The sequence below is a fragment of the Phragmites australis genome, chromosome 18, assembly GCF_958298935.1.
Source record: "Phragmites australis chromosome 18, lpPhrAust1.1, whole genome shotgun sequence".
Lineage (NCBI taxonomy): Eukaryota > Viridiplantae > Streptophyta > Magnoliopsida > Poales > Poaceae > Phragmites > Phragmites australis.
In genome coordinates, this window is record NC_084938.1 from 20,317,999 (window position 1) to 20,342,532 (window position 24,534).

At 50.3% G+C, this 24,534-nt stretch overlaps 2 protein-coding genes across 2 annotated transcripts; both read right to left on the reverse strand.

Moving 5' to 3' along the window:
• Positions 1-531: 531 nt before the first annotated feature.
• Positions 532-2,186, reverse strand: LOC133899779 (zinc-finger homeodomain protein 10-like). Its single transcript, XM_062340843.1, has one exon. The coding sequence runs from the start codon at positions 1,992-1,994 to the stop codon at positions 861-863; it is 1,134 nt and encodes a 377-aa protein (XP_062196827.1). The 5' UTR covers positions 1,995-2,186; the 3' UTR covers positions 532-860.
• A 9,444-nt stretch (positions 2,187-11,630) lies between these two features.
• Positions 11,631-16,985, reverse strand: LOC133899285 (probable arabinosyltransferase ARAD1). The gene is made up of 3 exons (XM_062340264.1): positions 16,268-16,985; positions 12,602-15,049; positions 11,631-12,490 (listed from the first exon to the last, which is right to left on the reverse strand). The coding sequence occupies exons 2-3, from the start codon at positions 13,598-13,600 to the stop codon at positions 11,978-11,980; spliced, it is 1,512 nt and encodes a 503-aa protein (XP_062196248.1). The 5' UTR covers positions 13,601-15,049; positions 16,268-16,985; the 3' UTR covers positions 11,631-11,977.
• Positions 16,986-24,534: the final 7,549 nt, after the last annotated feature.

Sequence of the window (24,534 nt, forward strand, 5' to 3'; positions counted from 1 at the left end):
ACTACACTAGCCTCCGAGCTAATGGATATCTGTTACTGTGCTCTGCTGTTTTTTATCGGATCCTCTGACTTTACCATAGGTCACTAACACATGTATCCAACCTACACGTCAATAACAAAGTTTTTAACATTGACTTAACACGTGGATTTAACCTACGCGTCGATAACGAAGTTTTTAATATTGAAGTTAGGGGACAACCACGCGTCAATAACGAAATTTTTACAGGAGATCTCAATCCGCATTTTTTTACATTGCCCATATCCGCGTTATTTTACATTGCCCATAGATCTCAATCCGCGTTTTTTTTACATTGCCCACTTGCTATGGCCTATGGCCTGTGGATAGTTTACTTGTGCACAGTAAAATTGGTGCACCTACTGTCTCTGTGTGTGCACAGTGCACGGAGCAAGAACTCACGATGTCTCATTGAAGCTGCTACAGAAGTTTTGACTTGTTCAGAACACTTTGGAAGACACATAAGTGAGAAGAGAGCTTGATGAGAACAACTTCAACAGAAGCAAACAGCGATCAGGGAGAGAGAAGGAGAGGCCTGCATTTTTATACTGATCCAAGAACAGCATAACTGCATAAGTTCCTACAAGAAGACTTCCAAGCATCATCCTCAGCTCAAGAACAAATCTACTGCCTGCTTCTTAATTAGTACTCCTACAATACTCAGAGGTAATCCAGAATCATTACATCATCAGATCCCAAAAGCCCACATTTTTAGCAGCCTAAGATCTTTCTAGGGGCTCCACCATTAACAAAGACCAGAATGCTTCACTAGCACCACGCATCCATCATTAGGGTTGGTTAATTAGACAAGGCTACAAAAGAACCATAATTAGAGCTAGTCATGACTAGGACTGCGGCGAGCCGCCACTCGCCGTCGCCGGTTGGACTTGCACGCCGAGGTAGTCGGCGGCTGCGGGGGCGGCGGCGCCATTGGTGTTGAAGTCAGTGTGGATGGACAGGTACGGGCGCGGGGTAGGTGCCAAGGCGAGTGTTGGTGGCGGGGAGGTGGGGTGGGAGGAGGGGTAGGCTGCGACACCGGCGGCAGGAGCAGAGGCGGCGGCGGTTGGTGGAGGGGCGGTGTGGGAGGAAGGGTGGACTGCGACGCCGGCGGCAGAAGGGGAGGCAGAGGAGCTGGCGCCGCGGCGCGCGCTGTGGCCGCAGACGAAGTTGTGCTTGTTGTTGTGCATCCAGACCTTGAAGACGCCCTTGGTGACGCCGATCTCGCGGCAGCAGTCCTCGACCACCGCCTCGTCGCGCTTCTGTAGCCGCCACCCCAGCCGCTCCGACAGCGCCTGCATCCGCTGCTTCTGCTCCGGGCTGAACTTTGTCCGAGAGCGCTTCCGCGCCGGCGCTGGCATCGTACCCGGGGCGGGTGGCCTCGGCGCCACCGTGGGAGCTGAGGTGCCCTGTGCTTCAGTGCTCAGCGCGAGGAGCATGTGCGGCGCGGACGGGAGGTAGCCAGGTGGCGGCAGCGCCGGCGCCGGTAGCGGCGACAGAGGGCGGTCCGACTCGTCAAAATCCGAGCCCTCGTCCGACTCGTCGGAGTCGTCGTAGCCGGCGGCCCGCAGGTAGCCCTCCGGCGTCTCCTCGCCGCGCAGCGCGCGGTGATCATGCAGCGGACGCGGCATCGACGCCGCCGCCACCGCCGCAAGCTGCGATGGCGGCGGAGGCAGCGCGAGCAGAGGCGTGGTGGGCGGCGCCTCCGGGAGCCGGCGATGGAAGTTGCGGTGGCACGCGCACGCGGCGCACCTGAGCGACGCCGGGTCCGCGGGGTCGGCCGCCGGCGACGGCATGAACTCCCCGCACCCGTCCACGGCGTGCCCACCAAGGCTCGCCGCGTGGTTCTTGAGACACTCCCGGTACACCCCCGTCTCGCCTCCCCCCGGCGCCGGCGCCGCGGGCCTCAGCTTCTTGGTCGCCGCCACGCCGCCGTTCGGGAAAAATACCGGCCTGTACTTGACGTCCACCACCGCCTCCATCCCCTCCCTCCCTGCCAGCCCGTCGAGCTCGGCGTCACCACCGTTCTTGCTCCACCCTCTCAGCAAATTAGCGCTTAAGCCATGGTGGTTTTGCCCATGAGAAGTGAAGAGAAAACTACAGGTAAGGAGATGAAGAGAGTTCGCGACGAGATAAGAATGAAAAGAGCAACCGAGCCAAGAGTAGTGAGAGTGAGAGAGACGAGCGAATAAATACACGAATAATTATCGTGCAAGGAAAACTTTAGAAAAGGCACGACGAGGCCATATCAGTAGTGATGTAAGAGTGCGTGGGGAGGGTACAAGTGTACAGTGACGCAGGCCACGTTTTGAGCTGCGAGGCATCGCCGGGGCGTAGCTGCAGGGCTATCGAAGCTTTGCCTCGTGGAGTAGGATCAGACTGTCAGAGGCATAGGCTGGGGAATCAGTGAATCGCAATGTCACTGGGACTAGTGGAGAGGACGCGAGAGGTGAGAGGAGTGATCAATGGTGACCGCAAGATGCTCATCACACGTTGGTGATGATGCACACGGTAGGAGTTGGATGACGGGAGACGATTGCAAAGGCCAGAGGGTGCTATCTGACCGTTGGATCGTACTGCATGTGCTATCTGACCGTTGGAGTTTTTTTATAAGATGCACGGTAGGAGTTGGATGAGGAATTTTTTTAATAATATTATATTATTGGAAAATTGTAAAAATAATAGTTAAATTCAAAATAATTACAAGAATAAATATCTATTGGTACGCGGAATACCAACAAGGGATCTGTCAGTATTCTGCATACTAACAATCTATGTGGCACTAGGTTCAGGGGCCTGTCGGCACGCAAAATGCCGACATGTTGTGGGTCTAGCTAAAGAGGTGTGACACATAGGATGTTCATGCATCGTGCTGGTATGTCGGTATTCCACGTGTCGATAGGTGACGTGTTATGACTTGTCGGCACACGGAATGCTGACAGGTGCCACGTTAGGCCTATCAGCATTCCGCATGCTGATAAACCCTTATATAATCCACGTCCGCTGATTTCTCTCCCACACGCAACCATACACATCGCAGGCGGCGGGCGGCGTAGGGCCGCGTGCGGTCGGGAGGTGGCAAGCGAAGGCGTCCAGCTGGCAGCGGCGGCCGACAAGAGCAGCGGCAGCTGTTGCGTGGCTTCGGGTGACGAGCAACGAGAAGCAGTGGTGGCCAATAAGGGTTTTTTCTTTTTTTTGAAATAGTTAGAATTAGTTAGAAATTTAGAAGTATTTAGAAGGTAGATGTAATTAGAAAAATTAGGAATACTTAAAAATTAGAAAAGATTAGGAGACGGTAGAATAGAGTGGGGAAAATTAGTATACAACAGTTAGAATAGAGTAGGAAAAATATAGAATAGAGTAGAAAAATTAGAAAAGTTAGGATTGAAAATTTAGAATAGAGTAGATCTAGTTCGAAATTTTACAATAGTTAGAAAAATTATTATAGTTAGGTAAAAAATTTAGTATAGTTTGAAAATTTAGGTTAGAATAGTTTGAGGTAGTTCAACATTGTAGAGTATTTAGAAAAGTTTGAATATTTAGATAATTTAATGTTAGGAATACTTAGAAAAATAGTTAGAGAAATGTCGAGTAGAGTAGATAATTTAGGATTATAAGGATATGAAATTTAGAGTGGAATAGGTATGATTTGGAAATTAACTATATATAGAAAATATAGTATAATTAGTTAGGAAATGTAGAGTAGGCGCAAAAGTTTAAATATTTAGGTAATATAGAGTTAAAATATGTTACTTAATATGATTTGAAAATTTGATATTATTAGACGTATATGTTTCTGTCGATGTAGGAATTGTATATTTGAATTGTTGTGGATTTTCGTAGTATTTTATTTAGAATGGAAGTTGGCAAATATGATTCATTTAGAATTTATAATAGAAAAATTTAGATACATGTAGAATAGATAATTTATCATAGAGCATATATAGTATGTAATTTTTCAATGTTTAGTAGTTTGAAGTCTAATTGTTATGAATGGATTAATTATTTTTGGCAGCAATACATTTAGAATGATATAGTGTCAACAGAAAGAGTATGTTAGTAATGATATTTGATCGTTATGTAGAATACAATTGATGAGGTTGAATAGAATTCATGGATGTAACTATTATATGTTGATTATAATTTTTAACCTGATGGAGTATAGTATGGTCGTTGAATCATGAATGTCGACTGTAGTTGGGTTCAGGGTTTTTTACGGCCCTGGATATGTCATGGGTTGTGATAGTAGGGTGGATTTGAGTAACTTCCGATATGTAGACACAGAAATGCATAGTCCGGGAGAGATTCAGTGGTCTCAAGTGTTAGGTTGGCTCTATAATCTGCTGCAACTCAGTCTGGCACATTAGTAGTTGACGGTGAAGGTTTTGATTCCTAGACGTCGAGAAACCGACTAGCAGTGAGAGCTCTTGGAGGTTACATGTTCAAAGAAATAGCAGCAATTTGTGTCACTGGGGTTGAGACGGAGTTTTTCCCACTGTATCCTTGTAGAAGCGAGCGATGTTGGATCCACAGAAGCTAAGCCTAGCACTGTAGAAGTTGTTGGTGAAAATATTGTCCATGAGCAGGTGCAAGAGAGTGTGGTTCCAGAGGTACCCCCTGCAGACTAGTGCACCGGTTGAAATACAGACTACAAGAGAAGAAAATCAGGTCACGATGCGTGCTGATTAGGGAGAGCAGGACAAGGCATTAGTGGACCAGATGTAGGCAGATAACAACGAGTTCTGCATATTTGTGGACTCAGGTGCAGGAATCCCAGAAGAATGGTCGAATTTTACTTTGGAGAAGTTAACGATGAACGCTGGACACAAGTCGGCATGGGTGTATGATTCCATCGTGGTGACCAAATGCCAGATGCTTCATGACAAGGTCCATCTACAACATGTAGTGAAGAGATGGTGTTTCTCATATGCGAGGGCATTCAAGGTGGTAATATCTAATCCTCGGACATACGACGTCAAATGTTTAGCTAAAGGTTGCACTTGGCGAGTTCATGGATTGTTGCCAAAGCGTGGCACAGTATGGTTAGCGTCTTTTGTTGAGCCACATACTTGCAACTTGAGCCGACCTCTGCGCGTGCACAGGAACAAGAGCGTTGATTTTGTTGCAAATGTGAAGTACCCAGAGATAGTAAAGAAGACTAGTATGTCTCCTTTTGGAGTTATGTATGCTATCAACACCATATTTGGGTACGAGATTTCATATGATATGGCACAGAGAGCAAAACAGAAGGTGTTCGATAAGAGGTTTGGCACCTATAAGGGCTCATACCACAACTTACCTTCACTGCTAGAGGTTATTCAGGTCAGGAACCCGGACACCTGCATTGCCAACTGGTAATATGCGTGGATGGGACATTCCTCGCAGGCAAATATAGGGGGCACATACTCATAGCTATCAGGGTAGATGGTGAGAACCAAGTTGTGCCTTTAGCTTTTGCATTCATCGAACGTGTTATTGGTAACAGGTCTAACATGTGCGTACTCCACGATCGTCATGCAAGCTTGTTGAACACTATCAACACATTGCAAAGTGGTGCAGACGAGGTATTGCCATGGCCAGATTTGCATAGCCGTAGGTGCATACGGTATCTCGGAGCAAACTTCTACAAACAATTCAGGAGCAAGAGACTGATGGATCTGTTTAAGACATTGTGCAAACAGAACCAAAGGAGGAAGTTTAATGCACTATTGGAAGAGCTAGATAAACTAACTAGAAAGCACATGGACAAAGTTTTGAAGAAACCAGTTGTACCAAGGGAGGAGAAGCCTGAGGGCCTAGAGCCTTTACCACTTGAGCCGTAGAGTGTGACCAATAGAAGGAAGGGTGGAAGGAGAGTTAAGTGTTTCTCCAACTAGATCAGATACGAACCACCGGAGAAATGGATACTCATTGCGGATACTGATGGTTCACGTTATGGAATTATGACAACTAACCTCACTGAGTTTCACAATTGGGTAATGAAGGGGAATAGGTCACTGCCATTAGTGGCAATTGTGGAGGGAGTCACTTGTGGAATACAACAGTATCTCCGAGAGACTTACAGTAAATCCGCGCTATATGTTGGTAGCCGTCAGAAAGGGCCAGTCACATAGAGTTAATATTGTTGGTAACCGTCAGCACATCTTTAAGATGATGTTGCATGACAAGGGCAAAATGGGTATCGGAAAGCAAGAAATTACAATGAAATGCAGGTTGTGGCCAGAGGACAACAAGTGCGAGTGCACTTGCAATAAGCCATCACTGTTGCATTTGCCTTTCTCTCATGTGCTAGCTTGTTGCGCGAAGGGCGGCATAAAGTTGGAGTATTTTGTGTCACTGTACTACCGCTAGGAAGCCGTACAAAGTACTTGGTCCCGTGAGTTTCTTGGGTGAAAGGTGGTGAAGGACTTCACGAAGCCGCCTGAAAATCATCCGTTTTGGATTCCAGATCCAAATAGCAAGGTCGACACAAAGGGGCGACACAAGACTCAATGTATCAGGAACGATATGGATGATGCTGAGGGAGCACGTCCCCGCAAGGAGTGTCTAGTATGCGGAGGTTTGCATGCGAGGGGGAAGTGCGAGCAATATTCGGTAGACACTCTGGCGTCAGGCGAGAAGGTTTGGCGTGTCTCAATACGCCTGCCAAAGAAGAAGAAAAATCCTTCAATCGAGACTATTATTTAAAGTATGGCATGACTGTTTTCATGTTGTATTACTAATTGGATGGTGCTCTATGTTTGTAATATTCGTCTATCTATGTGTTGAAGCACTGTAATATTGGCACATTATTGTATTATGTAATATTTGGACAACGTGAGTATGTGTTGTAATATTTGGGGCATGTTGTATTATGTACTATTTGGAGTTACTGGACAACCTGAGTATGTGATGTTATGTATTATTATTTGCGTTTTATTTCTCTAGTGTTTAATTTTTATTTTGCATATTCTACATTGCATTACTATGTGCTTATCGTATTCCTTATGTTATGCAGTATAATATTTTTTTCTTGTAGGTATGGAGCTCATCGACCCTGTGATCGATGCGATGCATCGAACACACGTGGACGGCATGGATTTGTACCTGTGCTTATGCTTACGTACTCTAGACACCTTCTAGAGGCTTGATCAGCGTTAGATCTCGAGGTAATAACTCTATGCATTAAATGTTTGCTGTTGTAAATCACTCGATATTTTACTCATATTCTTTATTTTTCGTAGGTTGAGGACATCGAGTCTCTTTCCTTTGGCATGTCTACTCAACCCGACTAGGGATCGGACCCCCCGGTTTCCCCTTGATAGGGCATTGATGATAGCACTGGTCAACTACTGGAGGTTAGAAACGCACACTTTTCACTTGCCCGTAGGTGAGATGACTGTCACGCTGCAGGACGTCTCCATGCTAATTGGATTGCCTGTGGCAGGGACTGCTGTGTTTCGGCCGAACGTGCATGTCGAGTGGAGGGACGAGCTCCTGGCTAGGTTCCACAAAGTCATCCCTGAAGGTTAGCAGCCTAATCAGGTGGCCTTCGACACGACCCACGGTCCATCAAAGGCCTAGGTCTAGCAGTTCCGGGCAAACCGCCTGATGCCAGAGTCAGAGGACTGGAGAGTGCGATGGCACCTGGAGGCGTACCTGCTCTGGTTGTTCAGGTGGGTCCTCTTCACCAGCACGCACACATACACCGTCGACAGGCAGTTCGTCTTCTTTATGCAATAGATTGCGAACGCCCCCTTGGAGCAGGTGCCTTAGTTCAGTTGGGGCTCTGCAGTCCTAGCACATACATACCGAGCGTTGTGCGAGGCCTACAGCAGGAGGAGTGACTCCAGGTCGACCACAGGTTGTCCTTTGCTCCTGACTCTATGGTTGTACAAGTTCTTCGACATAGGGTGCCCGCACCTGAGCTCGTACGTCACGTACGATGAGTCTTTCTACTTCCTCGATGATTTCAGCCTGCACGATGTAGTGGACGGCCCTGTGATGGGTTCACTCTAGTGCAAGCGCGATGTAAGTAATATAAGTCAACACATTTCTTTCAATAATGTTGTTTCATGACACTTATGTGCCTGACACTTCTCTTTTTCATGCAGCTGAGGTGAGCGATGGTGACAAAACGCCCTTCGTACCCTCAGTTTGTTGCCGCATTCGACCAGCTGCAGATGGACAGGGTGCGTTGGACACCGTACGACCGTGTGGCGGTCACGACACACGTGCCTCTTAGCCTCTTCGACTTGTACCACGGGGACCAGGCTTTCTGGTTTATGCGGCGACAACTGGTGTTCGATGTCACGGTCGAGCCTATTACCCAGACATAATGTTTAGGTAGTTCAAGTATTACCAGCACTTTCTGCTGCCATGACAACCGACGGACAACACTCACTTATAACAAGTTCTACACTATTCACATATGAAGTTTCGTAATCATAACTATGTCTTGTAGGATGACGTGAAAGGGTCAAGGCATCGCGTACGATGCAACTTGGAGGGGTAAGTTGTAGGCATGGGTGGACGACTAGGTGGACGCGACTACACACGTCCACGTCCCTAGTGGGCCTTATGACCCTAGGATGGAGGACGCGTACCTGCACTGGTTCCACGAGGTGATGTGGGCTAGGTGCTTCCCAATGCCTCCGAAGCCACTACAACACAAGCCGGAGGTCACCGACACGTTCGCTACAGAGCCGACGATGGCGTACCACGCAATGGTACATGACTATATTTCATTGCACTGACTTTCATTCTTATTACTAAATGTGTTCTCTCGAACATTGCAGGCGGACACGTGCAGGGATGTCGTCATAGAGCTACTAGACTTCGTGGACTGCTGGGATGTCGTCGAGCCTACCACACAGATGAGGTCATCGTCACGTGCTCGGGCTACACCACCATGCTTCCACACGAAACCAGCCTCGTCATCTCTACCACCACGGTTGTAGTACATGCTGACTCCTGGTTTCCTCTCGGGTGCTTCCGTTCTAGGTTTTTCACTACCAATGGTATCACTCAGGATTGTATCTTTCAAATCAACTATACTATGATGCACGATATTTGACATAGTTGTACCATGCAACAGTTCCACCCTCCCTCGACATAGCGTCCGGTGCGTCGCACTCCGTGATGGACGACTGGTTGACGGAGCTGGCCGACGAGGAGGGCCCATCGCAGACAGCGGGAGAACCTCCACTGACACAGCCATCGCAGGACGACCTTGCCACCCCTGCTGACGCTGCATGGCCTCAGCACCCTCCGCACAACCCCTTGACATACTCCAACGACCACGTACGTCACAGAGCAACAGGCCGGCGGAGGGCACCGAGGGTGCCCCAGAAGCGCACTCGTGGCCATGGCGACGCCCCTTGACCATATCTTTAGATAGTACTTGTACATGTTTATGGTTTTATTACATATGTTCTCGTTCCATCCTAAAGCGTAGCATCGTGCAAAAAAAAACTATGTTACATGACATGACATGGCTTTATGCATGAAATGACCACAAAACAAAGTTTTATGCATGAAATGACCACAACATAGAGCTTTATGCATGAAATAACCGCGTAGCTGTCATGAATCAGGCTTTAGACAAGAAATGACCACATGACTCAGCTTTAACCATGAAATGACAACACATCTGTCTTGACTCAAGCTTTAGAAAGGCCAGGATTTATCAGATTTTAGACACGAAGTGACCACATATACTTTACTTTCATCAATGAAATGATCGGGATTTATCATTCTACCAATACATTTTTTCTAAGCTCAATGTTTTCATAGGATTCCCTATCTTCCATGAGAGACAACAATAACTCCTTTCTGAACTGTTGCAGAATGAAATAACGACACCAAGTAACAACTTTCACAGAAAATCTCTGTCAAGCATCAATATCACAACTTTTCTAGCTTTCACAGGGAATCCTATGCTTCAGCCCCATCCAAGCCCGTGCACTCAGTCCATGCACCAGCCCCCAGCCACTATAAATAACCCCACCCTCATCCATAGATAGACCACTTCTTCCTCAGCTCTCTTAACTGCAATGTCTTTCTCAGCTTTACCAAGCCCACCCAAGAAACATTGGGGGATTTTCATCCCATATGGTGTTGAACCACCTATGTACTTCTATGACGACCTTTGTAGGCGTCAAAAGTTCCAGGATATCTCTTACACCTATGGTCTATGTTTCTTCATGTGTGTCAACTACCAGTACGACAATCCTCGACAGGGACCATATGAGTACCCACTGGTATAGCGATATAGATCACTTATGTGGGCCTTTCCATACGATTTTATACATTCTCTTACTAATCTCTCCTCTTGTTTCTTTTGTCTAGTCTCCTCCATCTATCTGTGACTTCATGCAATGGCTCGACATGGAGCAAAATGAGCGCCAGAAGCGGTGGGTGGACATGGAGGTGTGATGGAGAAGGGAAACTTATGAACGCCACGAGCACAAGCGATATCAGGAGGAACTACAAATGAAGCAGTATGAGGAGGAACGCATTAGGAACACCGTGAAGGAGCGTTCCACGGCTCAAGCACGTGGAGTAGAGAGGGAAAGGAAGCGGGAGAGGGTCTATCGCGCTAAGGCATGGAGCAGGGGGCCGATGCCTTGAAAAATGGCAAATATTCTAGGTGCACTTAGTAGAGAATATTTATTGTAACCTGACCTATTTTCATTACCTAAGGCATGTTAGGTATACCAGCGACACGCTATTAGGTTAGTCTTAGGCGTACCGTATATGTCAACATTTGTTGTCGTCATTTCTTTATGTTATGGTCCATTCGTGCACAGACGATAAACCCAATATCTCATGTAATGTTTACTAGCATATGAACCTCTATTCTGGGTACTATGATAATTGTGCTTTACAACTGCTATTATTTAAAAATTTAGATTTTGTATCCTCTCAATGCTACTTCACTAAAAAAAACTACTCATACAATTTTACATCAACTAAATAAAGAAATATCGATAAAATTACATCGAATCAATATTAGCAAAAAATGGACCACTCTGTGATACCGTTTGGACAACTCTTTTAACTTCTTTTATTGGATCCATATTGAGTTCTGGCAGTGTCTCATTAAATACATGATATCTTCTAATCATTAATAAAAATATTTCAATAAATACATTATATTCTCCTAATTATTAATAAAAAACAATTAAAAAAGATAGATGTCGGGCTATGCCGATAGACTTGTCGGTAGCATTCCGTTTGCTGACAACCCTGTCGGCTATCCGCTACCACGACACCCTTATCAGTGTGTACCCGGATGCATATCGGCACACGAAATAGCAATAAACTTTTGGTTAGCATTCCGCGTGCCGACAGGCCCTCGAACCTAGTGCCACGTAGGCTATCGGCATGTGAAATACCGACATGTCCCTTATTAGTATTCTGTGTGCCAACATGTATATATTCTTGTAATTTTGAATTTAACTATTATTTTTATAAGTTTTCAATAAAATAATATTATTTTAAAAATTCTCTACCTCTGCATGGCAACTGACCACGAAGGGTGTCTCATTGAGGACTAACAGGCGCGGCAACGACGCACCATTTTTTTTTAGTACTGATTCTGTTCCAGTTCAGTTAAATAAATTGCAAAAGCACGGTTCGTTTTTGTCGACAGCGGCTAACATTGACTGGAATTTATCAACTCTGTTTACAAAGCGTATTGGCGTCTTCTATGTCAAAACTCATAGAACATGGTCCCAAATCTCAAATCGCTATTTCTTTCTGTGATGTGCAACATCACGTCAAAATCACAAGATCGACAATTATTCACCTGAGACTACCTTTTAGTCAGCCAAAAATCATCTGCACAAGGCCCCTAGTTGCAACGTATATTGCAAAATGGACACAGAAAGTTTATCGATCACCTGATGGAACTTGCCAGTTTCACTTGGGTTCAGAGTTCAGACTGCAATCCAGCTCTGAACCTCCATCTCTCCATAGGCCTTCAAGATTCAGAACCTGTCCTCTGAAACCTGCCACGCTTGTGAAGTTGCAGTTTCACAGAGTGCATCTTCCGGGCGACTGCCCCCCAGATCATCTGCACGGCGTCGTCCGGCCGCGAAGGGTACTGGTACTCGAAGTGGTGCGCCACCTCCTTCAATCTTCTCCACATTTTGGTCCACTCGTCGCGCGTTATGCCCCGGAGCAGGCGCAGCAGGAAACTCTTCTTCGCGGCGTCCGCGGCGCGCACAAACACGCAGAACTCCGAGTAGTCCAGCACGTCCTCGAAGGGGAGCTCGATGTCGTCGCTGATGATGACGGGGACGCAGTGGCTGACGATGGCGTCGAAGAGGCGGTTCGAGGACGGCGTGTCGCCGGCTATGTTGAGGCAGAACTTCGATGAGGACATCCCTGCGGTGGCGCGCCGGATGCCGTTCTGCCGGACGCTGCCGTAGGTGAAGTGGACATCTTGCTCGTCCTTGAGGAGCTGATACAGCTTCTGACGAACCTTCCCGCCCTGAAACTCAAACCAATTCGTTCAAAAGCTTCCGATTTTTTTTATCTTTACTCACGAATACATATCAAAGGGCGTGATAGATATGTAGTGCGAACTGCGAAGCCGGCTTACATCTTTCCTATGGATGGCCCCTTGGAAGTATGCCAAGACAGGGCGCTGCTCGAACGCCGGCGAGTCGTCGTCGCCGAGGGAGCGGACGACGTGCTTGTACGGCGCAATGATGTCCTTCTTGAGATTGGCGACGTCCGGCGAGTACCTCCCGAAGTCCGACAGCACGAACATGGCGGCGCTGAGCCTCTTCCTGGCCTCCATCATGCTGTTGGGGTGGTGCGGCACGATGAGGTGGTTCTTGCCGCCCCACCGCCTCCACTCCTCCTGCCTCATCAGATACTTGACGAGCTCGGCCTGCAGGATCCTGTTCTTGCTGACCCTCTCCCCCCGGCGGAGCTTGGAGTGGCGGTTGTAGCTCAGTGACACGAAGAACGGCACGAAGAAGACGTCGGCGAGGCTCGCGTTCGTCACCCTGATGGCGATGCAGGGCTGGTCATGGCCCTGGTCTGGCAGGGCGGAGGACAGGATGTCCAGTGTGAGCCAGTACGCCACGCTGTGCTGCAGGTTGAGCCCGCCGGGGTAGTGCGGCACGGCGCCGGCGTCGCGGACGTCGGGCCACGCCTCCCTCCCCTTCCCGTCCCACCCAAGCATACCGAAGTGGAACTCGGGCGGAAGGTCGTACACGTACACCCTGAGCGCCGCGCTGTCCGCGTCGCACCTCTCGCTCCGTTCCACTCCTCCTCCTGCTACCTGCGGCTGCCGGGTCACCGGATCGCTCATCTTCACCGCGTCCGCCGTCGTGTTACCGCTCGCCGGCAGGGCCGTCGGGCTCGACGTTGGGTCGTCGGCGGGGTGGCTGCCATCCTCCCCGGTGAGAACCTGTGCCTTGTCGGCGTTTGCCATCAAGACGACCGATTCGGGCATGGCTTCGTCGATTCTGGAGTTGATAAGAGCCCAGCAGGAGAAGGCCAGGAGGGAGACGGCTAGGAAGACCACGAATCGGAGGATCCTCCGGTGCTCGGTTGGCGGCCCTTGCTGCATCTTCCTCTCCACCACCATCCAGGGAACAACACGCGAGAGATTCACTACTGAAATCTTATCAAACCAACCAGGGGATGGTCTGCGACCTCAAAAATCATCGTCCAAGAATAGGACATTCGAGGACCACATGGCGTCTCAGGGTCATCTTTTCGTGGACTTCAATCTCTGCGATGCATGCTGATCCTAAGACGATGGCTATGTATCTGTTTTACCCATCGTTGTAGTCTTTCTGGCTCGTTTTCAGCTGCACGCAAACAAATCGGCCGGATCCCAACTGTTTCTTGATGGTCAAAGTTGGCGGGATCGGAACTCCCACTAATTGGAGTTCGCGTATATTCTTGAAAAATGGCTACGAAGATATTTCTTTTATAGGAATTGCTGCAAATATATATTTTTTTGGAATCGCTGCGAACGTATTTCAATACTAGAACCTATATAACCTATGGGGCTAAGATGAGTAGAGATGATGCCCCTCCCAATACTTTATATCTTACTTATATCTAAAGAGTATATATATGGGTTAAGAAACAAACTTGCAATGCATAGTATATATGTGTTATTTCTTAGGTATCATAAAACAATTAATTCTTGCATGTAGTGTGATCAAAACATTCATTTGGTTCATGTGGCCATTTGTGTTGCTTTTTTTTTTATTGTAGAAGCAAAAACTAGATAACTGATACGTGTAGAAGCGAGTTGATTTTTTACTGTTCCATACCGGTGCATCTCTTTCAATTAAAACTACGCATTGACAAAGAGATATGATAAGAAAAAAATATTAATTTCTAACGTTCATATCAAATGAGATATATTACGAAGTAACATCATCCAAAGATATAAGTTACAAAGTAACATCATTCAAAGTGATCGTAATATTTTAATTTTGTCCAAAGTTTTGTCAAATATGCTCAACCAAACCCTTTTTAAGCTGCATATAAGTTGGACGATCTCAAATCTTGGAACGTTTCTCTTGTACTTTCGTAAATACAGGCATATCTTCATTAGGTATTTTTTGGATCTTGAACGACCAATGTGCTAGGGGTCTCATTCAAGTTCAAATCACGGAGTGTTGGCCGCCTCTTCTTTATCAACTTCGGCTATCATGTTGTGTAGAATTGTGCAAGCTAGCATGATTTTCTCAAGATCACATGCTGGTCGACACAAAATAAAAAAACAAGCGTGCAAGACACCAAATGCACATTCAACATCCTTTCTTACACCTTCTTGCTTTGTGCAAACAACTTGTCCTTATCCTACCGCACAGGTTCCTGCACACGAACGGGAGCATGATCTAGCCGAAGTTGGACCCACCATCTGTGCATTCGATGAAGACATCGCTCCTTCCTGGGATAGCTCTCGGGCCTTTCAGTTTGCTGACAGGATTTGGCAGAGGCCCCTACAGACGGGCCTCGCTCATCCCTCGCAGCAGCTTTATCAACAACGCTGCCCCGCGCAGACACCCCGCAGCTGCTTGCACCCAGGGTTAAAAAAACCTACGGTAACTGAGCAAAAATCGCTATAACCGACCTTCTCTGTCCGGTTCGGTTTCAGAAACCGAACGGTAACTGAATTTGAATTCAAAAAATTCAAAAAAATAAAAAAATCAGAAAAATCTTTAAAAAAACTAGACACAATTCTAAGACCTTTTGTGAAATTTTTTTTTCAAAATAATGTCATTTGCATCATATTCTATAGGGAGGAAGTTTGAAAAAAATAAAAAATTGAAGCGTACGGCTCAGTTATTAACTCATGTTAAAGAAAAGGTTAACATGTAAACACATTTTTTTTTTATGTAAAACGTATCTTAAAAGGATCTTTAAAATTGATTTGACTTTATTTAGAGTTTTATTAATTTCTCTATGTCTACTATTATTTTTCCTACGTAAATAATATTATAAATAAACTAATAAATGTGGTTTCACTAATTTTGAGGTGTGATGAGTCAGTTATGAATTAATCTAGTCGCAACACATTTACACAATCTTGCATGTTACAATAACTAATTCATGAGTTAATGTATTTTTAAAAGACATAGGATCATGTAAGAAGGCTAACAAAATTAGTTTCATGATTTTTGGATTAGCAAAGAGTAACTATGTATTTAACTTGGTTTAACAAATACAATTTCTCACAGAAACTTTTATCATGTAGATCATGTTACAAGGAAACCAACAAAATTTGTTTCACTTGATTTGAAGTTCAGATGAATTAGTTATTGATTTTACAAGATTAAGATAGTTTTTTTGTTTTCGTTGGACTTCATTGAGAATCGAGAAAACCGCTCGAAAAATCAAGAAAATCGAGCGGTTACCGAGAAAGCCGAGCGGTTACTTACAATACGGAAAATTCAAGAAAACCGCTCGATAAATCGTAAAAACCGCTAAAATCACGATTTTCCCCTTAAATTTTAAATTTTACCAAATAAATTTTATCCGATTATTTTTAAATTTCCGACGGGTTACCACAATAACTACGAATTCTTTGTTACTGCCGGAGTTCGGTTACCGTGCTTGCACCTCGCTGGGGTAGAGATGCTAGGGAACGGGCTAGTTACAAGAGGCGCGCTACCGGTCACCAGATCTCACTTGAGTCGCGATGGCCGAATTCACCAACGGATGCCTTGACCACAAATCCACACCAAGAATCATTCAAGCATTTCTCTGAATAGCTTGCGAGCGTACATACCCTTGCACGGCGTCCTCCTCCTGCTTCTGCGTCGCCGTCGCGCTGGTGCCACAGCAGGCGTAGCTGAGAGGGGCACGGAGGCGGACGGGGAGCTGGGCCCTCCGTAATTCTAGCGCTACGAAGGACGGACGGAGAGCTGGGCGCGTTCGCGGCCATCGGCGGTGGCGACATGTCCGGCTGCCCAGTGCAAGCGTAAGGCCCAGCCTAGCAGGAGCCCCATGAGGACCGTTGCCAAGAGCGGCCCCGCGAGAAGCACCATCTCCCAGGCTGCCCCCACGCCGTTGGCTGCTCCAGCACCCTCGCCTCCGTCTCCGCGAGCCCGATGCCAGTGGAAACTTCGCCGATTCGGGTGAGGAGCTTGATCCGGCCATGGGTAGCAATGGCGGCTGGCGGCGCTCAGATATAGGCGACGCTGCACCTTGGCGAGGGAGAAGAGTGAGGGGAGGGAGGGTAGCGCACCTCGGCGAGCCCGATTCGGGTGAGGGCGACGCCGTGCACCGCTTGAGGACGACGACGAGGAGGAGGGGGAGGGGAAGGGAGAGGAGGAGTGTTTCGGCGAGGGGGATGGGTGGAGGCGAGGCGCGAGCAAGCCCATCCACCCGGAGGCGATACGCGGTGGCCACGGTGAAGCGTGCGCGCGCGGGGAAGCTTATCTACCCTCGCGCGACGCGGCTGTGGCAGCGGAGGGCCCTGATTGTATTATTTCGCGATTCGGCTCTTCTGAAAGGGCCTGGATACAAATGTTGCGTGGGAGGATATGGCGACCATCTGACGGCCTGCATTGTCCCGCGGGGAGATCCAACGGATGAGGGTTGGTTGCTGACGTGGGATGGCTCTTTTGCAAGATTTCCGTCTAGGATTCGCTTCAAGAATACAAATTTACACAATATTATACTTCAAAACCTGTGTAAATCTAACAGAGAGCTGCGGAGTAGAACTTGGAATTGCCACGGAGTAGTCAGCTCGTCCTGGTTCTTGTGTGCGCAGCGCAGGTACTAAACGCGCTGTTTGGCTATGAGCCCTACCCTGTCTGCCAGAACGTGGACAAGAAGATGGAGGCTGATCGATCTCGAGGGAGAACAGAGAGCGCAAACAGAAGATTGATTGCATTGGCACTGCTCGGTCGGAGCGGTTCACGATTTCTTGTTATCTATACATGTGGTATATTTTATGGACGCGAAATTCCTCAATGCCTATGGGCTTATCATGACCATTCATTTGTATTAAAATTTATAGTCATCGTATCATTGCAGACAGGAGGAAACAGCTGAAACATGTGCATTGCGTTAAGCCTGAAGCCCTGCAGATTGACAGCCGCTGATCTACTCTACCTACTTCGGCGTTCGGCTGGGCCAAAGCCAGGGTGCTATCCTCCGCTTCTCTGCAACCAACGAGAGCTTCGACTTCGTCAGTGCACCTTCGGTCAACATCGGGGAGGGTGAGGTATGGTTGGAGGAGAACTTTCCGGCGGTCCCTTTTCACTTAGCTGAGCTCCAAGGCTGGCTGTGCATGGTCCATGACCTCCGTCGACATTGGGGGCACGGTGGAAACTCTCTGAATGTCTGGGTCCTAAGGGACTGTGATGGTACCGGCCGTGAGTGGTCGCTGGATTATCGCATCGCTGTTGCACATCTTCTGGCACGCGACGTTCACAGCCCTCGTCCCTCGGTTCATCACCGTCCTCGGCTGCTACGGTGGCGGTAGCGCAGGCAAGAAAGACGAGAAGGTGCATTTTTACGTTGTTTCGTTTTTGGTTTCGACCGCTCCACGGGAGAGCATGTCGCGGACTCGCGGTTGAGATCGGCCACCTCTGCGGCACTCTGGCGTGCATGCTCAAGATAAGCGAAACAGATGCCTGGACCTGCGTCGGGAACCCCCCCCCCCCCCACCTCAACCCCAAATGCCGGTGACCGACATGCCGACTGCGCTCGTCGACGGGACACTCTACTGGGTGGGTGAGGAGACGCAGGCCACGGCGCCTAGCAAGCGCGTCGTCATCATGGAGTTTGGCATCTCCACGCTGGCATTTGATGGAGCCCCCCCGACACAGACACCGATGATCACCGGCCGGTGACCACCCGCACTAGCTCAACGCACGCACACGAACACGTGGAGTTTTTTCTTACTGCAAGACGTTGCAGCGTTTCTGTTTTTCATTGATGCTTTTATTCCGGATACACAGGCCTCTCACCCGGCGTTCACGCCACACCGCGAGCAGTGCGCAACGCGCCCGTTTCTCTTGGCGACGCCCGCAACGTACTGCCGCACACGTCGTGGCGCAAACAAAAAGCAAATGACTCGGGCCACACCGTGGACATGCACGACTCTGACCACGTACAACCCGGGTACAGGAAGGGAAACATGCTATGCATACTAACTATAGCTAATGCAACTAGATTAACACAACAAATCACCCCTTTAATCTTGTTGCACCTGAACCATGCCCAGCTGTTGACGCATCTCAACGAACTTCAGTCTCCCCAGTGCTTTTGTGAGAATATCTGCAAGCTGGTCTTCAGTCCCAACATGATCAACGTACACCCTTCCTTCTTCGATGCACTCACGAATATAGTGAAAGCGAGTATCAATGTGCTTACTGCGATCATGGTGCACTGGATTCTTACTAAGTTCTATGGCAGACTTGTTATCCACCATTAGTTTGAACTTCTGAATTTGATCACCTCCAGCTTGCTCAGAAGCCGGCTCAACCAAACGCCTTGACAGGCTGCTGTTGCTGCTGCTATATATTCAGACTCACATGATGACAATGCTACCACTTTCTGCTTCTGTGATGCCCAGGTAATCAGACTCGAACCAAGGAAGAACACCACTCCAGTCGTGCTCTTGCGATCATCGACATCACCGGCCAGGTCACTGTCACTATATCCCAGCAGCTCCTGCTTATCTCCTTGTGCTTTCTTGTAGAAACACCCATACTGCAATGTTCCAGCCACATATCTCACAATCCTCTTCACCAGCGCCCAATGCTCAAGAGTTGGAGTTTCCATAAACCGGCTTGCAACACCCACGGCATGTGCAATGTCTGGTCGAGTATTGACAAGGTACCTGAGGCTCCCAATGATACTGTGGTACTGGGTTTCATCAACAGCTGCAGCACTTGATCTTTTGCTAACCTTCAGTCGCTGCTCCATGGGAGTATCAGTGGTGTTGCATCCGTTCATACGACATAGTTCAACAATTTTTGCTGCATACGCACTCTGACACAAGGTGATCCCTTCTACAGTTTGTTTGACTTCAATTCCCAAGTAGTAGCCGAGCAGCCCTAAGTCACTCATCCTGAAGCTGTTCATCATCTGAAGCTTGAACTTGTTGATTGACTCTTTATTCGGCCCACAGATAACCAAGTCATCAACGTATACGCCTACAAGGAGGAGGGAATGATGATCACCTCTTCTGTAGACCCCATGCTCTAGTGTGTTTCTGGTGAATCCAAGTCTCACCAACTCTTGATCGAGCCTTGCATTCCAAGCTCTCGGTGCCTGCTTGAGGCCATACAGTGCCTTCTTGAGCCTGAGAACCTTGCCGGGGTGCTTGATGTCGATGAACCCGGGTTCTTGCTGGACATACACTTCCTCCGCCAAATCACCATTCAAGAATGCGAATTTTACATCCATGTGGTGTACCTGCCAGCCACCATGTGCAGCGAGGGCGAGCAGAACTCGCACTGTCTCCAATCTCGCCACTGGTGCAAATACTTCATCGTAGTCCACCCCTTGACGCTGAGCATATCCCTTGGTGACCAATCGAGCTTTGTACTTGATTATATTCCCGGCAGGATCTTTCTTAACCTTGTAAACCCATTTGAGCCCTATTCCTTTGTGGCCGCGAGGCAAATCTTCCAGCACCCAAGTCTTGTTCTCTAGGATGGACTCCATCTCGGCTTCCATGGCACGGTGCCAGCACGTCTCCTTCAGCGCTTGCTCGACGCTGCTTGGTTCATCAGCGGCCAGCAGGCACAGCCCGCTGTATTCGAAGTCGAGCACCTCGTTCGTGGTGTCCAGCATGTTTGTCAATGTGCGGAACCGAAGCACGACGCCATCCGAGTCCACGTTGCCAGTGGTGGGCGGAGTCGCCCACTGAACAACGGCTGGTGGCGTGGCCTCCGGTGGTGGCGCCGGGGTTGACACCACCTGGCTGTCACTCGACACGAGTGGAGAAACCGACGACGATGCTTCTGAAGGCTGCTGCAGACCCCCGGTGCCGGTGCTCACTGCGTCAGCTCCGGAGCCCATTGTCGGATGACTAACAGTGGTCGTGAGCTCGATGACGAACGTGTCGTTCGCGCTGTCATCCCTGCAATCACCACTTTGCCAGTCCCATGCTCTCTTCTCGTCGAAGATTACGTCGCGGCTCACCAGCAGCTTCTTCTCCACTGGATCGTACACGCGATAGGCTTTGCTCTCTGGCTCGTAGCCAATGAATACGCCGCGTACAGATCGGTCTGAGAGTTTGGTGACTCCCGGTCCAAGGCGCTTGACGAATGCCACACAGCCGAATGTGCGCAGGTGTCTCACGCTGGGCTTGCGCTTGTACCACCTCTCGTACGGGGTTTGGCCCTCCAAGCTTCTTGACGGTGACCTGTTCAAAATGTACACCGCGGTCATCACCGCCTCGCCCCAGAATTCAGCCAGAACATTCATCCCCTTCAGCAAACAGCGGGCCATCTCAACCACCGTTTGATTTCAGCGTTCAACGACGCTGTTTTGTTGCGGAGTGTAGGGAGCAGTGGTGAAATGCTTGATGCCGAGCTCATTGCAGTACGCCGTGAAGCTGCCGGAGTTGAACTCGCCACCACGATCAGTTCGCAGTGCCTTGAGCCGCCCACCAATCTCGTTCTGCGCCGCGGCCACGATCCTCTTGAACTTATCTAGTGCTTCATCCTTGGTAGTCTGCAGCTCGGCCCACATGAGTTGGCTTGCGTCGTCCACCACCAGCATGAAGTAGCATTTTCCCCCGGGTGTTGGTGGAGAGATCTGTCCACACAGATCGACGTGCAGGAGCTCCAATCGATCCTCGGCGCGGTAGCTTGTCGCCCGGGGAAACGGCGCACAATGGTGCTTGCCCAGCGCGCACCCATCGCACACTTGTTCAACCCGGTCGATGATTGGTACACTGTCGGAGGATTAACTCCTGTCGCAGGGATCCCGAGAGACCCCTTTTTAGAGATTCGGCCGGGAGGATGATCCTGAATAAGTTCGTCGGAGAAATAAATGGAAGTGGAAGTAAATGCAACGGCCGGTGGTGGGGGATGATCGACCTAGTGCAAAGGGAAGTAAATGCACCGGAGTTTAGACAGGTTCGGACCGCACGGGGGCGTACTACCCTACTCCTGTATGGATGCAATAACTATCCTGAGGGGGATCCCTCAAGGATGTAGCTGGTTACAAGAATATTGTGTCTAACTAAGAGCTTGAAGCCCCTTGCTCTTGGGCAAGGACTACGGTTTTTGTTCTCGGTGCTTCTGTGCTTAATGCTTACGGTCTCTTCTTCGTTGGTTGCGGCACGGTCGACTGCTTGGGCTTGTTGATCTCTCTCTTTTTCTCCCTGTGCGCCGACCCTTTTATGCACTCGCCGGCCGCGACATACCCCGAACGGGAAGGAAGGGGCACAAGTTCCAAGACGCCACGACTGAGAAAGGCATCATCATTTCCTCTGGGCGAAGTGACTGGGGTGGTCGAAAAACATGGCGCGCGTCCGGTCACTTGTCACTGTGGACGCCCTGGCAACGGGCGCCGTTGAGAGGGCCCACCGAGCAGCCACAGAGCCACCCGGCGTGCCCGCCCTGTCTTGTTCCTCTGGCACGGCAGGGCGGCAGGCGGAACACCTTGATCCTAGCAACGTTATCCCGAGATACACCGAATGATACGGGACGGCACCCGTGCAATTAATAGCCCCACGCCCCTCTGCCAAAGCATGGCAGGAACTGACGCTGCAGCGGGAGCAGTTGGATATGTCAGGTCACGCGCGCTCATTTAATGCGGCCTTGGACCTCTGACGGGCGGACACCTCATCTGTGGGCCCCTTGGGGGCCTCTCTGGGTCGTCGGGGAACCGAGTGCTCGAGGGTACCGTTCACCTCCCCGAGCACTCTCTCTTGGGAATGCCTATCTTTGTCTTCGGGGTACCGGGTGCTCGGGGGTACTGGTTACCTCCCCGAGGACTCTCTCCCGAGTATTCGCGCATGATCCTCCGGGGAACCGAGTGCTCGGGGGCTGCCATGAGCAACCCCGAGCACTCTCTCCCGAGCACTTTTGCACAGACCCTTCGGGGAACCGAGAGCCCGGGGGCCACCACGCGCAGCCCCGAGCACTCGCTCCCGAGCATTCTCACGCTGGCCCTCGGGGAACCGTGCGCTCTGGGACTGCTGCGTGCGGTCCCCGAGTACTCTCTCCCGAAACTTAGCTCTTCTGATCGTCGGGGGACTAGGGTGCTCGGGGATGAGCGGGCACCTCCTCGAGCACTTTCTTCCCGGTACTTGGACTCTACGGGTCATCGGGGAACTGGGGTGCTCGGGGACCAGAGACTGTGGCCCCGAGCACCTTCTCCCGGAACTTAGATTTTCCTCATCCCGCAGGAGGGACCTCGCGGGATGATGACAGGTGAAGGACGGCTGGCCTGGCCTCGGGACTCAGGGACCCCCGGTTCCTGATACACTGACAGTAGCCCCCGGGCCAATTGGCAGGTGATGGCACGGAGACTGCGGATGGGCCCTTCGTCGCGAACGAGGCCGAGGCTGGCATGGACGCCACATGGCAGGCTTTCAAGAGGTGGCCCTTTAGACCCGGGCCTCTGGTACGGCTCAGCGGGGAGACAAGCGGACGCGCGTCCACACAACTCCCGAAGGGCATGACAACGGTACGGGCGTCACGCGCGGCTGCCGCGCAGATCGAGCAAAATACGCCTGGCAGCCGCTGACGCCGCACGACCAGCGGGAGATTCGCCTGGCAGTTGCGTCGACCGAGGAAACCGTCCCGCCGAGTGCACCGTTGGCAGGAAACGTTTGAATCCTCTGAGATATAAAAGGGGGAGGGGATCGATCCGCCCCCCCTCTTTACGCTATCTTGCGATCTTGCTCTCGTTTCCTTCGTGCTCTGGAGCCCTTAGAACTCCTTTAGGCGATCAGAGCGCTTCTCCTCCTTCCTCTCCACTGCCAGACAACCTCCCCTCCCGTCGAGATGCCGAGAGCCGGAGGAAGCCGCCGTGACAGGACTCCGGATAGTGTGCTGCCGGAGTCTCGTTTGAAGAATGAAGAGGTGGCGGATAAGATTAGGAAGCTGCTGGTCCCCGAGGGCCAGCAGGGAGCCTCGATGGTGACACCGGCGAACTTCCCGCCGGCGACGACCATTCCTGGGCGCATCGTCTTGTTCATGTCTTTCGTGGCGGCGGGACTGGTGCCGCCGTTCTCAACGTTCTTCCTCCAAGTCCTCGACACCTACGGCATCCAGTTGGTGCACCTGAGCCCCAACTCCGTCGTAGCGCTGGCGGTGTTCGCGCATCTGTGCGAGATGTTCGTGGGGGTGGCGCCTTCGGTGATGCTTCTCCGACACTTCTTCGTCCTGCGGTCGCTGGGAAGAAGAGGGGGTACTCCACGGCGGACGTCGCGGGGTGCTGCAATCTTCGGCTGCGAGACGGCTTGGGGGAGCAGTACATCCCCCAGGTGTTACGCAGCAAATGGGAGGAGTGGCGGCGGGACTGGTTCTTCGTCAACGTCGACCCCCATGATCGTCTCGCTCTACCGGAAGTAGCGGCGGAGCCCCAGAAGTCGACGTGGGAGGTGCCGCCGCCGGAGGACGCGAGGTTGAAGCCGGTGTTCGAGCGCATCAGATTCCTGCGCGACTCTGGGCTGACCTCGGTAATCGTGGTGGCGGACTTCTTGCGCCGTCACCTGGCGCCCCTGCGGGAGCGGGCCCGGCCGTGCTGGCTCTACACCGGGCCCGAAGATATCACCCGGACCCAAATCGGCGCAAGCTGGGATCTGGGCCCAGCGGAGCTGAGGGGCATGACCCGAGTGGTGACCGGCGTGGAGGACACGAGCCGGGCGGTGCTCCCGTGGTCGGAGATGGCGCTCTGCGCTAACCCCGAGCGCGCGGTGATCTTGGCGAAGCTGCCGGAGTTCGACGCCCAGGGGCTCATCGACCGGTCGAGGAGCCGGAGCCCCGAGGCTCCCGAGCTCCCTGGGTTGGACGAGGTGGCCAGCGAGGAGGCTGCGAGCAGCCCGGTGCGGGCTGGTGGCCCGGGCGCCGCGTG

Bases quoted from the DNA above. Each gene is read 5' to 3' on its own strand.
- LOC133899285 (XM_062340264.1), bottom strand. From the start codon at position 13,600: ATGGTGGTGGAGAGGAAGATGCAGCAAGGGCCGCCAACCGAGCACCGG. The intron at 12,491-12,601 runs GTAAGCCGGCTT...TTTGAGTTTCAG, and splicing joins GGGCCATCCATAGGAAAGAT to GGCGGGAAGGTTCGTCAGAA.
- LOC133899779 (XM_062340843.1), bottom strand. From the start codon at position 1,994: ATGGAGGCGGTGGTGGACGTCAAGTACAGGCCGGTATTTTTCCCGAAC.